Here is a 14,587-nt window from a genome sequence, read left to right as displayed (position 1 = left end):
TTGCTTATGTTTCCCTAGGGGATTATTCATCAATATATATTTCAGATGTATGGAAACCTTGTTGAAAATCGTTGGTCTTCCCCTCGAGTTTGAGTCAATGGCCCAAGTTTACACTTCTGCCATGTGACAGAGAGAGAGAAATGAGGTTGTAATGATTTTCTTAGAGTGGCAGGAAACTGGTGGACCCTGGAGAAAACTCTAGGTTAGGGTAAAGACAGGAGAACTCTACTTCTTATCATGTCACCCGATGGTTGGAAACATTGAATCATATGTTAGTCCCAGAATGACCTGTATTGTGTCAAATGGGCATTAAACCCCATTTCTCTCTCTCCCCTAGTTAAGAGTCCAATGCGCTTACCCCTCGACTACTGTGACCCACAGGTAAAAATAAATCAAGGCAAACAAAGATGGTAATAAGGCTTTATTGTGACTGGATAATCTATCTATACAACGTGAAATAAGAAAAAATAAAGGGGCAAAAAATTGAGAATATGAACTGGCAATCGGCCAATTTAGTGTATTTTCTGTCAAAACTTCAATTATTCATAACTTTGCTAAGAATAAAGTAATTTGACTGAAATTTTCAATATGTTCATTTTTCATTATCTATTTTTGAACTACATAGCAAGAACGACCAGCCCTTTTTTCTAAATCTTACCAATCTGATTATAATACAGATCTATATTTCGTTTCGTTTTTTATACTTTTGATGGCCTACACTACATGAACATCTGACAGGTGGTAGTGGAAGGTTGCATCAGAGGTCATACGAGCGGCTTTTGACCCTATGACGTCAGACATTGATTAATCAATCAGCGTTGACGTTTCTTGTGGTTTACCCAAAGTTCCTTGCACCTCACAGCAAAAACTCGCCGTAACAAACCATTTCATTGGCTAATCCTTCGCATCATCCAGAACGCGAGTTATATAACAACTCTTCCAGATCCTAGTGTAGTAAAGACAATTATAACGAAATTTAAACTATAAACTATATGAACTATAAAAAACAAAACGAAATGGGATCTGTGTTTTAAAGGGACAATAACACTCTTGCTGGCTTTACAGCTCCAGAAAATAAAAAATAGCCTTATTCTAAGTACTAGATGTGTTAGTGTCCTACCTGTTGTGTAAATTATCCATTAAATCCTATTTTACTTGTCCAGAGGGTTCAAAAATAGTTTTAAATCCAAGTCACATTTGAAAAGCTTTATGTCAGGCTTTTCAAATCATTTAGTTGAATTTGTCCAATTTTTAAATTAGGTGTGTTAAGATGAAATTTGTATCATCAATTAATTGGAATATTGTAAAATAGTACAATTTGTTGATCAGAATAAAGATTGGGCCATATTATTCAGTTACAACAAGAGTGGTATTGTCCCTTTAATCAGATTGAAATCTTGCATACTGCATCTTTAAAATTACTTTAATGTGTCTGATCTGATTCTCCCGCAGGTAAAAAGCCTAATAATATTTACCTGGTAGTAAAATTACTTTTCCATATTTACTATCTACAATATACAAGCCTAAGAAGAAAAACACCCACAAAAATCAACCAACAAAAAATATAGTTAAAATATCAGAAATGAGCAAAAAGTCCTAATGCTGATTTTAAATCTAAATGTATGAATAAAATGTTAAAATGGATCAACTTTAGAAGTTTTATGACAAAAATGAGGCATTAAGACAATGAACGCTAACATTAAATGTTGATTTTACCATTGGACTATTCTGCATTGTGATTCAAACCCTATGTCATTATTTGATTCAATTGGAATTTTTGAATGTCTGGAATCTCTTCAAATGAATCTTTCAATTCAATATATTTTCCTATTCAAATATTTTAGGTTATTATTTAAATGCTAGGGACAGGGGTCCACAATAGGCTATGCCTTGAGTCCAAAATAGGCGACAAATCTGAAAAAAATATTGTTTATAAAAAAAAATAAAAATGCTGTTCTAACTTTTCATTCAAACAGAAAGGGTCAATTTTTGTTCCATTTTTAAAGCATTTTTTGATTTCTTTATGCAAATCTTCAATTATTTGTTTATTTTTAAATATTAGTTGATTGCATGGAATTAATATAAGTAAATATTTCATAGGAGACAAAATAATTGATGAAATCTATCCATTTTGATCATAAAAAAATCAGATAAAATAATGTTTAAAAAGTTATTAGAATTGTAATATTTGTATGAATACTAATTTCATCGTGATTCTTGATGGCAGTTTAACCAGAGAATCTGAAGCATGATTCATACAATTTCTGACAAACTAGTTTTTGACTTCGATCGTGGTCAAACATCCATTAAGAAACTGGTCTTTTTGGTGGTGTATATAGTCTCGGTCACCCAGAACCTCCTAGTCTTCCACTTGCGGAGGGTCTGGGACCATTGTCAATATTTGACGAAAAGTCCAATTGCCCATGCGTGACCAGGAGTTTGTTTTTTTAATGTGGTTGATTATCCAGTATCTTTGGACAAGTCAAGTAAGAGTTGTGCCCCTTTCCGAAATAAATCCCATAATTCATGCATTTTTATAAACAAAGATGAATCGTGACAACGAATTAAGATTTATTAAGAAAACATAGATGGCCCATGAAGTGAGAAATTTTACAATAAAATTTATTAAGAGTGTTGGATAGTGAACTGGCAATGCAAATGGATTTTCTGAAATGGCTATTCGACATCTTTTAGGACTAGTTACCTCCCTTAGACTTTGTTCATGAAAATGTAAAAGACTGGATAATCTAGCCAATGACTTATTATTCTCAACCCATCCAGACTATTATTCGTAGAATATTTTTCTGGATGATAGAGACTACATAGTATACTGAATTTATTATCCTATTATGGTAGATATTGTATAGATATTGTGATATCTCTTTATTTTGTTGAATTAGTTTTTACATATTTTACACAGTTGTCAAATAAAATTCACAACAAAAGCACAACACAAGGTATATATAACTACTTCTCTGATATTTATGCCTCGTGAGCATACGAGAAAATGTCCCAAAAAATTACAAACTTGAAAAAAGTCGCGTTTTCACAGCTTTCCAGGTCAGATCGCAGAACCTTGGCATTAGTTTTGAACATCCTCAAAACAAACGCCGTGACTCAAAAATGATTGGCGACCATGGAGATCACAGCACGATATCTGGAGTTTTCACCCCACTTTTACATTGCTTATGGCGATCTTGATGTGCTCTGAGACCATTTTCCGTCGCCATAGCAGTGCAGTAAGGATGCCACCCCGGTCTGATAGGGGGTATAAAGGACAATATCAAATCAATCTTTTCATAATATAAACAATTTATAAATATTCTGACTTGTTTCACCCATAAAAGATCGGAATTAAAATCTATCTGTCCATGTAACTGGGAGAGAGAGAGAGAGAAATGGAGTTTAACGTCCACTCGTCGACACAAACTAGGTCATTTTGGGACTAACATATAGTTCAATTTTATTTCAATCATTCGCTTGCGTGTAGGGTTCTTTAGCACTGGGAGAAAACCGAAGAAAAACCACGAGGTAGGACAAGCGACCCTACTCCTTGTCATGTACAACCGGGGAGTTGAAACCACACCAGTTGACTCAATGACAGACTTTATGATACAGCGCGCGCACATGCTAACCATTCGGCCATCCAACCCCTCCCATAAGTTCAGAGAACTACCGGTAGTTATATCCATATATACCATGTGTTATTTTTGTTATGGACAAATTAAAATATCATATTTCACTAGTTGTAATAATAAAACACTAAATAACAAATATCAAAATATCTCTTAAAATATCTTCAAAACAACATTCAAATTTTAATATTAAAAAGCATGACTCAAATTCAAACATTTATATGATCACTATCATACCCTTTTTGTGACCAGACAAAAAAAAAATATAAAAAATTGCGTGTGTGTGTTAAGTCGTAATTTCTCAATTTCAACAATTCATGACTGTTTGTCTGATTTAATGATTTACAATGAAAATATTCGACATTCAGTCAAACAGCAATCTCAACTATATTTATGATAAAAGAAATATAACCTTAAAAAAAAAATCCTTTCACTTGATTAAACACCTAGCCTGTTAAACATACATTATGCAAGAGCTAAATCTGCCTATTGCAGGTATTTCTTTAGGCCTGAAATGTTATCTAAATTATTAATAAGACATTAATTAACCTATCCAGACCATAATCAATTTTCGATGGCATCGGATTTCTCCGATATTAAATAGATTAGAACAGGTCAGCCCCATTTTGATTTAAGCTAATAATGTCAAACCTTCAAAGGCTAATATTTTCGCTCGGAATAAGGTAATTTGAATACATTTTTCAAATTATTTTCCATTATCTATTTTCGAACTATTATAGCAAGAATGGCTAGCTCTTTATCTAAATCTTACATAATGTATCTTTAAATGACAACTGCGTTGTGTGTATTTCAACCAAAGTAAACAGAAACCTTTTTAACATTAAGTCTCGTATCATGAATCATGATGAAGTAATTACTGTAGAAGAAGAAAGGACATGCTGAATGTCGTTAAAGATAAAGTCACGAAGGCCAGGCACAACACAATATTCATAAAACAACTTTTGTCTAAAATGAAAAACGTACGAACATGTTCGGGATTTAATTTTTAAAATGAAAAACTTAAAATCATCATTCTTTAATCCAATCCTCATGAATTCAGCTAGATCTAAATGTTAAGGTCACCTGCAGATTTCATCAAGGTCACAAAGATGTAATTAGGGTTAGGGGCACTGATTGTTGACGAGATTGTGGGTTAGGGTTAGGGTAACTGCTACGACTAAGTCTCGGGGTAGGGTTATCGGTAGGTGAGGGTCCTTACCGATCCCTCCACAGAAAGCACGGGTCGTAGGTCTAATGTTTCCTAACCCTTACAGGAGTCAAACCCATAACAGCACCCATTCGCCTCGAGGTTGCCAGTCCTGCGCTTTACCAGTAAGCTATCGCACAACCAGGGCTAGAGTTAGCATGTTTACACCTCGTGACCTTTGACCAAATCTGCACGTGGCCTTAATAATTAGATCTAAACCATAATTTTATCAAGTCTTTTTGTTTACCAGTCATTTTTACAATGAGAAATGCAAATGAAAAAAAAAAAGAAAAAACGTCATATGTAGAAATTTGAAGATTCTGACCCGGGTGAAGTGAAAGGAGGGAATCAACTTTCATAATTAATTAACCGCCACTCAGATATTTTTGTTGTGAGTAAATTAATAAAAATATGAGAACGATGAGTCTATCCAGTTTATTCCTCTTGTTTAAATCTGTCTGCTCTCATGGGCGATCAGTCTTGATAATCCAATCTCTAGCTCACAGACTTGACATGTGATTATCCAGGCTTTTGTGATATGTGATATTAAACAAATTGAAGATAATAATAATAATAATAATATAATAGTAATGGAAACAGGAAAATTTCTGACAAACTTCACAAGGTCATTTGAAGAGTCCAGGGGAAGAACGATCTAAGTCACATTTTTGTCTTTTCGCTAAACGGCAAAACAGACTTTTGGACGAGAACAGAACAATGAATGGGTTTTATTACAACTTCAAAATGATGTTTAATACGAATCATAATTACCAGTACAACTGACTTCAACTTTTCAGGCAAATTAGGGTTAATAAAGGGTACGATGGACTTGTATTTGTCCAGGAGGCCATTTCATCAGGGCCTTGGTTCGATGTGACTCCGATCGTTTTTACCTGAAATTGATTGTTCCACAGAAAGCTTAAACAATTTGCTACCAGATGGCGCCATTAACTGGGGTTCGTTGAAAAAGTGACTAAGATTGTCCTGCCCCGGGACTCTTCATTTGTTAAAGATATACCAAGTGATAACGAAGTAAAACATGGAAGCTACAGCAGACGACAGAGTTGTTGATGTCAACAACCCTTGCCATTGCAAGAAGGAGTCAGGACTCCACTTACGGCAGACAACAGAATCAATTGTCCGGCTGGGAGCGGAGATCTATAGGCAATTTCTATCTATGTCTAACCTAGAAGTTTACGACAGAAGGCGTTGAAAATTTATAATATGACGTCTGTTTCTGATCCCAAACTCTGCCAAGGTATAAAGAGTCTGGACACCACCAAAAGCTTGTTTTACCAGTCATTCACCAAGCGATCACATGGACCAGTTATTAGTCAACAGAAACATTATACGCCAACACCTGATTGGTCAATATATCCTTGGCGAATTTTGACTTCCTGAACTAGCCTGACAACCGATTCTACCATGGGTAGAAATTTGACGATGTTGGACATGTCACTTTGGGGAAACAGGACATGTCAGCCGTCTGTTATTTCCCGGAGAAGAGAAAATATTTTAGACCAGGGTTTAGTCTTGTTAGTCTGCTAGGATGTTAAAGATGAGAGTACATTTGCCGAAACGTCGCTAGTCAATATAAATGTCTAATTACCGATTAATTACTAAAATGACACCAATTATATACTTCTAACTTTGGTCAAATCTGTAAGTTGTCTGTTGAATGCCTGGATGTAATAGACTACCGATAATGAACTCAAAATTAAAATGCTCATTCAGGATGCCAATATCACACAGTTTTCGATTGGATATCAAAAATCACAGTCGCAGAACCAACCAATGAAATCTTTTGTTTTATGAGAACGACAAATGTCGACAATCGTCGAGTCTGTTAATCCAGAAGAGAGCAGGCAATTTTAGAGAAAATCTTTCACCGATTTTTAATCCCGTAGTCTTGGGTGTCAGGTGACGTTAAAAGCTATTAAACCTGCTCTTCGACGTCCACTTCGAACTGATCCTGCTCATCCGGTTTCTGAACCCAGACGCCGAGACCCGCCTGTTGGAATGCTTTAATCATGTTCATTTTGGCCGTCTGATAATCAGTGACCATTTTTTTCGCATCTGAATAACATTTGGCTTGAGCATCTCCACTCTGGACATAATATGACGGAAGTTTTCCATAAAGTTTAAGAAACTGCTTGAATAGCGAAGCTTTGCACACTTTAGGGGGTTCGACACTTTCTGTTTTTCCGGTCGTTGCGTTGACGACTTCTAATTCTGGGTCTCCCACACACCAGCTGATGCTGAAGCTTGGGGCCTTTCCCGGTAAACGACTTTCCGGGTTGCTGATGCCACTCAGGAAAGGTCTGTTGAGACGGAAAGGCAAGTCGAGGTTGGTAATGGTGCCGATACGACTGTAGACAGCGCGAGAAAGATGGTCGCTATGATACAAACTACCCAATATTATACTATCCAGATAGATCGGCTTTACAAAATGGCTGACCAGGGAACCTGAAACGATAATAAAAATAGCGGATATTAGAAATGTGGCATTTCAAACATGGAGGAATTAACCTAAAGGAGGTCTGCTGCTCAACCCAATACTCAGACAAACATTGTAATTCATTAATCTTTTTTTTTTCATTTTGAGTGAAAGATGGTCGCTATGATACAAACTATCTGTCCGGCACCGTACAACGTAGTGGACGCCTAAAACGGCGGCCACATCTTATGGTCAGGCACATAGTTGACCGTAGTTATAAACATAGTTTGAACATCAAAAAACCCCATGATTTGACTGTGGTTAGACCAAAAATTTTTCAATATGTTCAAAATATCTCTACGGGGATCTTGGTTGCCTATACCCTACTGTGACCGTAATTTCAACGTAGTGGACCCTAGGTGACCGTAATTGACCCTAGTGTTTACCGTAATTGACCTTGGTAACATGGCACTACTCTTAACACTACATTGTAAATCAACCTAGCTGACCTTAGTGGGACAACTGTGAACTGTGTTCAAATGAACTAAGTGCGTGAACGTAACATGTGACCGCGGGGTAAGAGCATGTCAATGCCTTATAGATGGGCCGCGGTTTTCCATCCTATCGCTATGACTACAGAACACTGTAGACACCAAACATGTACATTGGGGTGGCCTTAGATTATTCTAAAATTCAACAATTAGATAACAACAGTATTCACAATCCTGTCAGTTCCATAAAAACATACAGTTATAAAGGCTAAAGGTTAAAGATTACTGAAAGAGATATATTCAACAAACTGCTGACCTTTCATTCTTTTATTTTTATTACCTCTGTGTAATTATTAAAGATACATTATGTAAAAGATAAATACAGGTCTCATGAGAGGGGAGTGCAGCCGGTGTACACCGCCCCAAGGCCCATAAGTGTCTATGGGGCCCAGGAATATCAAAGTAAAAAATTGAAATGTGCAATTATGCATAAATTTTTTATTGTTCCTTTGATGCTTATATGAAGCTTATATAAGTATGTACAAAAGTTTTCGCTTTACCGCAATCTGCTAGTCAATCATCTAGATTGAAAAGGACCAAATTACAAGGAATATTTACCAAAATATTACAAAGAACAGGCCCCAAGTTTACAAAGAGAGAGAGAGAGAGAGAGAAATAGGGTTTAACATCTGGACACAAACTAGGTCATTTTGGGACTAATATATGGTTCAATTTTATTTCAATAATTCACTGGAGTGAAGGGGTCTTTAGGTTGGACAAGCGACCCTACTCCTTGTCACGTACAACCAGGGAATCAAAACCATGTCAGTTGACTCAATGACAGGCCTCATGATACAGCGCACACGTGCCAACCATTCATCCTTTGATGTTGGCGTACCATCATTTTAAATAATTGTACGAACAATGTGCCAAGCGTACATTATTATACTAGTTGAAATTTTGGACCCGTGTGACATATTTCATTGCAAAGCACGTGTGAGTCTCTGTATTTTTAGTTGTTTAATGGTCTCGAGCTTAAGACATATTGCGTAATATATTGAATCATCAACACCCTGTGTTGTTTCAATATATTACTTAATGTCTCGCTCGAGACCATTAAACCACACTTAAATTTGTTTATATGGGCTATTGGCTAATAATCTTCCATTTACAAATTCAATTTGTTAAAAGTTTTTTTATGAAGTATTGATGAATTAGCGTAAAATTAAAACTCCATCATTCTCTTGAGGCGTGAGTTTGTTTTCATAAGATGTGCAACAAAAAGTCAGAAATGAAAAATTAAATATTAATGGGAACAGACCACTGAGTGAATTAAAAATTGTCACCGGAATCCATCTTGGTGTCGAACAATTTAAATAATTGATAACGGTGAGGCGGATAACAATACACTAGATCAGATTGTCAATTCCATAGGGAGGAAAATGGTGTCGCGAATAAACTTTAATTATAGCCTACCCACAAACCCATTCACTCCAGCAATTCATCATGTCTTCTATAAAATTCCATTAGTCATCCGTTAGACGACCCTTTACACCCCAGGTGCCAAATATTATCTGTATCCCGTGAAATTTATGATATCATTTCAAAAGATTAAAATAAAGATGCATTATCTAAGATTTAGATAAAAAAAACTGGATGTTCTCGCTATTAATAGTTTAAAGGTAGATAATCAAAAGGGAATATGTTGAAAATTTCAGTCAAATTACTTTATTCTAAACAAAGTTATTAATGCTGTAGTTTTGATAAGAATAGCGTAGTCTCGATTTTCATTGCTACCATTGTTACGATAATAAACAAGCAATTATCTCTTTAAATTAAAATTGAATCATTAAATGGCGATCATGTGTCAATCCATTAAAAATCACGACCACCCATCCTACTGTTCTGCTCCTATACTGAAGCATAGGTCATACAGTGTGCTATGTGGGAAATTTTGCCCGAGCAGTGGCACTATGGCCTACTCTTATATTGAATTCCAATAGCCAAGGGTTCTTTTACGAGCACGCAAATGTATACACGGGACCTCAGTTTTTCGTCAAAGTTTCATGAGCATATGTGTTTAAATGCTGCATAAAGATGGAAAAGTTTCAGCAAAATCTACCCAACCCCAACTAAAACCAAAATACTAATTAGGCCAGTGGCTTACCAAGAGTTTGCAGCTTCTGGGGTCAAATTCACTTTGGTCATATAAAATATATTACAGCAGCAAGTAGGGTAATTTGTTAAATTATATTACCTTGAATTCCGAGTACATTCCACCTGGCTATTTTATCGCTACAGGACATCGTTAACAACCTTTCACCTTGTAACACACCATCCCACGTCTGGGTTGTACCATCATTACTAACTGGTATAGTTCCCTCCCCTGATTCAATCTTCGTTCTAAGTTGACCTCGAGCCTTACGATTCGGATGACGATCGCCGGCTTTCATCTCCGTTTCATGAGGTGAGAAAATGCGTGCATCGCCGCATGGAGCAGTGTTGATGTACAGATGAAATTTTATATTTTCCTTCAGTTGAAATCCTCGATCGCCATTTTGTTCGAAAATGGAAGATTCCGATGTTTTGTTGTCAAGGTGAAGTTGTAGTTGAGCATAGAAATATCGTAACAACGAACGTCGAGCAATAATTTCTGCGTGACAGTCGTTTAACGAGAGTCCTTGTCCACTCATATATTCTCCATTAATACATTTGGTTCCCGTAGCAACACTTATAACTTCCGGAGAGTTATCTACCCTTGTCATCACAAAACCTGCGAGAACTTTTCGTCTGGCATATCGACTCGTGAACCCGTCTGTTAGTTCTCCAAACTTATCTATCACCATGGCAGCAACCGTATCGGCAAGTTGAGCAGAAACAGGATTATCCCCATCTTGTACAACTGGTTCCGTTCCTGAAGAGGAAAAAAGAAGACAAAGAACATGAATAAACTAGTACGATGATAGTACATGGAACAAGAACCATCTGAGATTTAAGACTTCACATCAAAAATCGAGGTCCTTAATAGAGAGAGGGGGGGAGGGTGTAACATCTATTGACACAAGCTAGTTTGATTTTATTTCATTAATTCGCTAGAGCGTAGGGGTCTTTAGCAGTGGGAGGAAACTGGAGAACTCGGGAGAAAACCCACGCGGTTGGACAGGCAACCCTACCCCTTGTCACGTACAGGTGGGAAATCGAAACCACGCCAGTTAACTCAATGACAGACCCTGTAGATGTACAACTGTCCAAAGAACACACATGTCAAGTTTCAGGTTGATAAACTGAAATTGACAAGAGCCCTGGGGCTTTATTTAGTGTCAACCCCAAGAAGAACAAGATGATTATTAAGTATATATGCAACCATTTCGGTTGAAGTAGAAAAGTAGGACGCTAAACCATATTTCATTTCATTTCATTTCTAAAGATTTGTTAAGATTACCTAAATTTGCCCTTTAAAAATCTCGCTACAGGGCTAGCAACTTCATTTGAACAATTCCAAACAAACCCCACACTTGTAACATATGAGTACCTAACAAATTCACCCTTTAAATATGTTTCAACCTAGTACATGGGGGCTAGAAAATTCATTTGAAATGAAATGAAATGAAATGGGAGTTTAACGTCTTACTGTTTTGCTCCGAACTGGGCTAATGAAGACAGGCATACGCCATACAGTGTGCTATGAGGGAAATTTTGCCCGGACAGCGGCACTACGGCCTACTCTTATATCGAATTTCAACTGTCAAGGGATCTTTTACGTGCACGTCAATGTGTACTCGGGACCTCGGTTTTTCGTCTCGTCAAAATGACTAGACAGCTGTCCTTGTCAGGCCCTCCACCTGCATCACTGACAAGGGAGAACCACGGTGGAAAATCTGGGTGAACTTTCTCAGCCAATGCAAAATTCGAAGACGACTAAATGTTTTTTTTACTCCAAACAGCAGACAGAAGTGACAACAAAAGCCCTTCAAGACGAACGGTTGATAAAATTACGATCATATTAAGGTTTTTCTTTCTTTTACTTATCGTATTGTATATGGCAGACGACATCAATATTTATTCCTACCATAAGAACAATGAACAAGGAAGGCCAAGGATCTACGACTAAGTCTAAAACCATTCACAGCAGACAAAAGGAGAATATCAATCCCGATAAATTGAAAATGCGGGCTGAGAAATAATACATAAGCTGTGATAAAATTATATATTTGGTATTTTCATAAAATCTTTTTTTAATTAACGAAAATGGAAATTCCTTTCAGTAATTTATTCTAACAAAAACAGAATTACTTTTACCAGAGAAATGAAATTAAATGGGGTTTAACGTCCTATTGTTATGCTCCGCGACTGAGCGAATGAAGACAGGGTTTAGCGAAAAGAAATGGGGTTCAACATCCACTTGACAAAAACTAGGTCATTTCGGGATTAACATATGGTTCAATTGTTTTTTAGCAGTGGGAGGAAACCGGAGGGGCCAGAGAAAACCTGTGAGGTTGGACAGGCGACTTTACTCCTTGTCACGTACAAGGGGGGAATCAAAACCACAAGGAGTAGAGTGGCCTGTCCAACCTCATGGGTTTTCTCCGGGTCCCCCTGTTTCCTTCCACCTCTCTCTCATTAAAAGACACTACTTCAGTATTATAATATCCTGCCACTTGGAATGAAATTCATATTAATCTCCTTCTCTGTCTCTTTCTCTGTCTCTCTCTCTCTGTCTCTCTCTCTCTCTCTCATTTTTAAATATCCATTCATTATAAAACCCAGATCAATAAAACAAATCACATAAAATGTTCAATATGTTCAAATATCAATCTCATCAAATTCATTACATCGGGAAAACGACCCTGATTCAATCGAAAATTTAATCAACAATATTGCATCCTTTGCTTGTAATTATGGGAAACATTCTCACAGATACCCATATATGGTCATGGTAGTGATATTCAAATATAACTTGATTTAAATGAAAATTTGAAATTGTCGGTTGGTTCTCGGGATGTAATTACCACAACGCAAGGATATTAGGAAGATTAAATGTGAAATGTGAAATTGATAAAATTGGTTTTATATATCAAGTCTTCTTGTGTAGATTGTGTAAAAAAGGCTGATAATAAATCAATTCGCCTTAAATTGCATATTTGAAGATGCATTACGTAAGAGCTAAATCTTCCTACTGTAGGTTTTTTTTTTTTGGCTTCAAATGTTATCTAAATCATTATTTAAAGATACATTATGGGAGATTAGATAAAAAGCTGACAGTTCTCACTATAATAGTTAAAAACTAGATAATGTAAAGGCAATTTTCTGAAAATTTCAGTCAAATTGATCCACTCTGAATCAAGAATTTAACATTTGAATTTTCGGCCTAGACTCTATCATCATTACTAAAGTCGGTACGATAAAAACAGAGTCTCAATTATCCATTTCATGATTAAATCATTACTGAGAGTTGAGCAGCAAATCGGATCCTAATCCAGTAAATATCGCAGGCTAACGATGACATCGAGAGTTGATTATGGTCTAGATAAGGTAGTTAATGTCTAATTAAAATAATTTATATAACATTTCAGGCCTAATAAAGACCTGAAATAGACAGATTTAGCTCTTGTCAAATGTTCTTGTCAGTGGTGCTGGACCGAGAGCCTGATAAAGGACAACGTATAGTTTAAAACCCACTCACTTATTTCGGGACTAACACATGGTTCAATTTTATTTCAACAATGCGCTTGCACGTAGGGTTCTTTAGCAGTGGGAGGAAAGCGGAGGACCCAGAGAAAAAGCACGAGACTGGACAGGCGACCCTAATCCTTGTCACGTACAACCGGGGAATTGAAACCAAGCCAGTTGACTCAATGACAGACCGAATGATGATATTTTCGAGATTCAGAAAGAAAGAGAGAGAGAGAGAAATGGGGTTTAACGTCCACTCAACACAAACTAGGTCATTTCGGGACTAACATATGGTTTAATTTTATTTCAATAATTCGCTTGCGCGTAGGGGTCTTTAGCAGTGGGAGGAAACCGGATTTCGAGATTCAACTTTCACGATATTTAGCAAGAGATTCTATAGCGTTACAATCATGCATAGCGTCTATAATTTGGGTTGATCAAGGTTTTTTGTAGCAAACATTGACCGTGGTGTATCTATAGAACAGGCAGACGTACCTCTAATAGGTGATTAATATCTATGAATTAGTCTATCTTTACTCAGACGATGGTGTTAACGATAAATTGTTCAAACAGACGTAAACTCCTCGCAATCATTGCTAACCTGATCAATAGAATACATTCAATAGCAGACGCCAGACTCATTTTTTTCTCTTGAAAGGGTTTTACATTTGCAACGAGACATGGTGGCAATTTGTTCAGAAGCTAACAAAAGGAGGAGGAGTGATTACTCCCCCCCCCCCACCGCCATTCCCTCGGAACAGGTCTTGTTTTATTCTCTTGAACAGTTTACGTTTGTAACGAGACGTGCGACCATTTGTATTAAGCTAACAAAAGAGTGGTTAGCGCGTGCGTGTTGTATCATAAGGTCTGTCATTGAGTCGATCAACTGGCGTGCTTTCGATTCCCTGTTGTACATGATAAAGACCCCTACACGCAAGTGAATTATTGAAATAAAACTGAACCATGTTAGTCCCGAAACAACCTTGTTTGTATCGAGTGGACGTTAAACCTCATTTCTCTCTCGTTCCCTTTACTATCTCTGATTGTCATTCAAGGGATCTCTTGAGAAATTGTTAATCCCCTGCCATCTACTAATTGTGAAAATTGAATCTGTAAAATGAATATTAGTCCAATAATGTTTCAG

At 36.7% G+C, this 14,587-nt stretch overlaps 1 protein-coding gene across 3 annotated transcripts in view; it reads right to left on the bottom strand.

The window, feature by feature from the left end:
- Positions 1-404: 404 nt before the first annotated feature.
- LOC126822578 (double-stranded RNA-specific editase 1) overlaps positions 405-14,587 on the bottom strand; it is a 101,515-nt gene continuing 87,332 nt past the window's right edge. For all 3 annotated transcript variants that reach the window (XM_050551529.2, XM_050551528.2, XM_050551530.2), the window contains 2 exons: positions 10,028-10,684; positions 405-7,308 (listed from right to left, as the gene is read on the bottom strand). In XM_050551529.2, the coding sequence (XP_050407486.1) occupies positions 6,779-7,308; positions 10,028-10,684 (1,187 nt within the window). In that variant the 3' untranslated portion in view covers positions 405-6,778. The remainder of the gene's footprint in view (positions 7,309-10,027; positions 10,685-14,587) is intronic.

The sequence above is a fragment of the Patella vulgata genome, chromosome 5 (assembly GCF_932274485.2).
Source record: "Patella vulgata chromosome 5, xgPatVulg1.2, whole genome shotgun sequence".
Taxonomy (NCBI): Eukaryota; Metazoa; Mollusca; class Gastropoda; family Patellidae; genus Patella; species Patella vulgata.
This window is presented reverse-complemented; position numbering and strand designations above follow the sequence as displayed.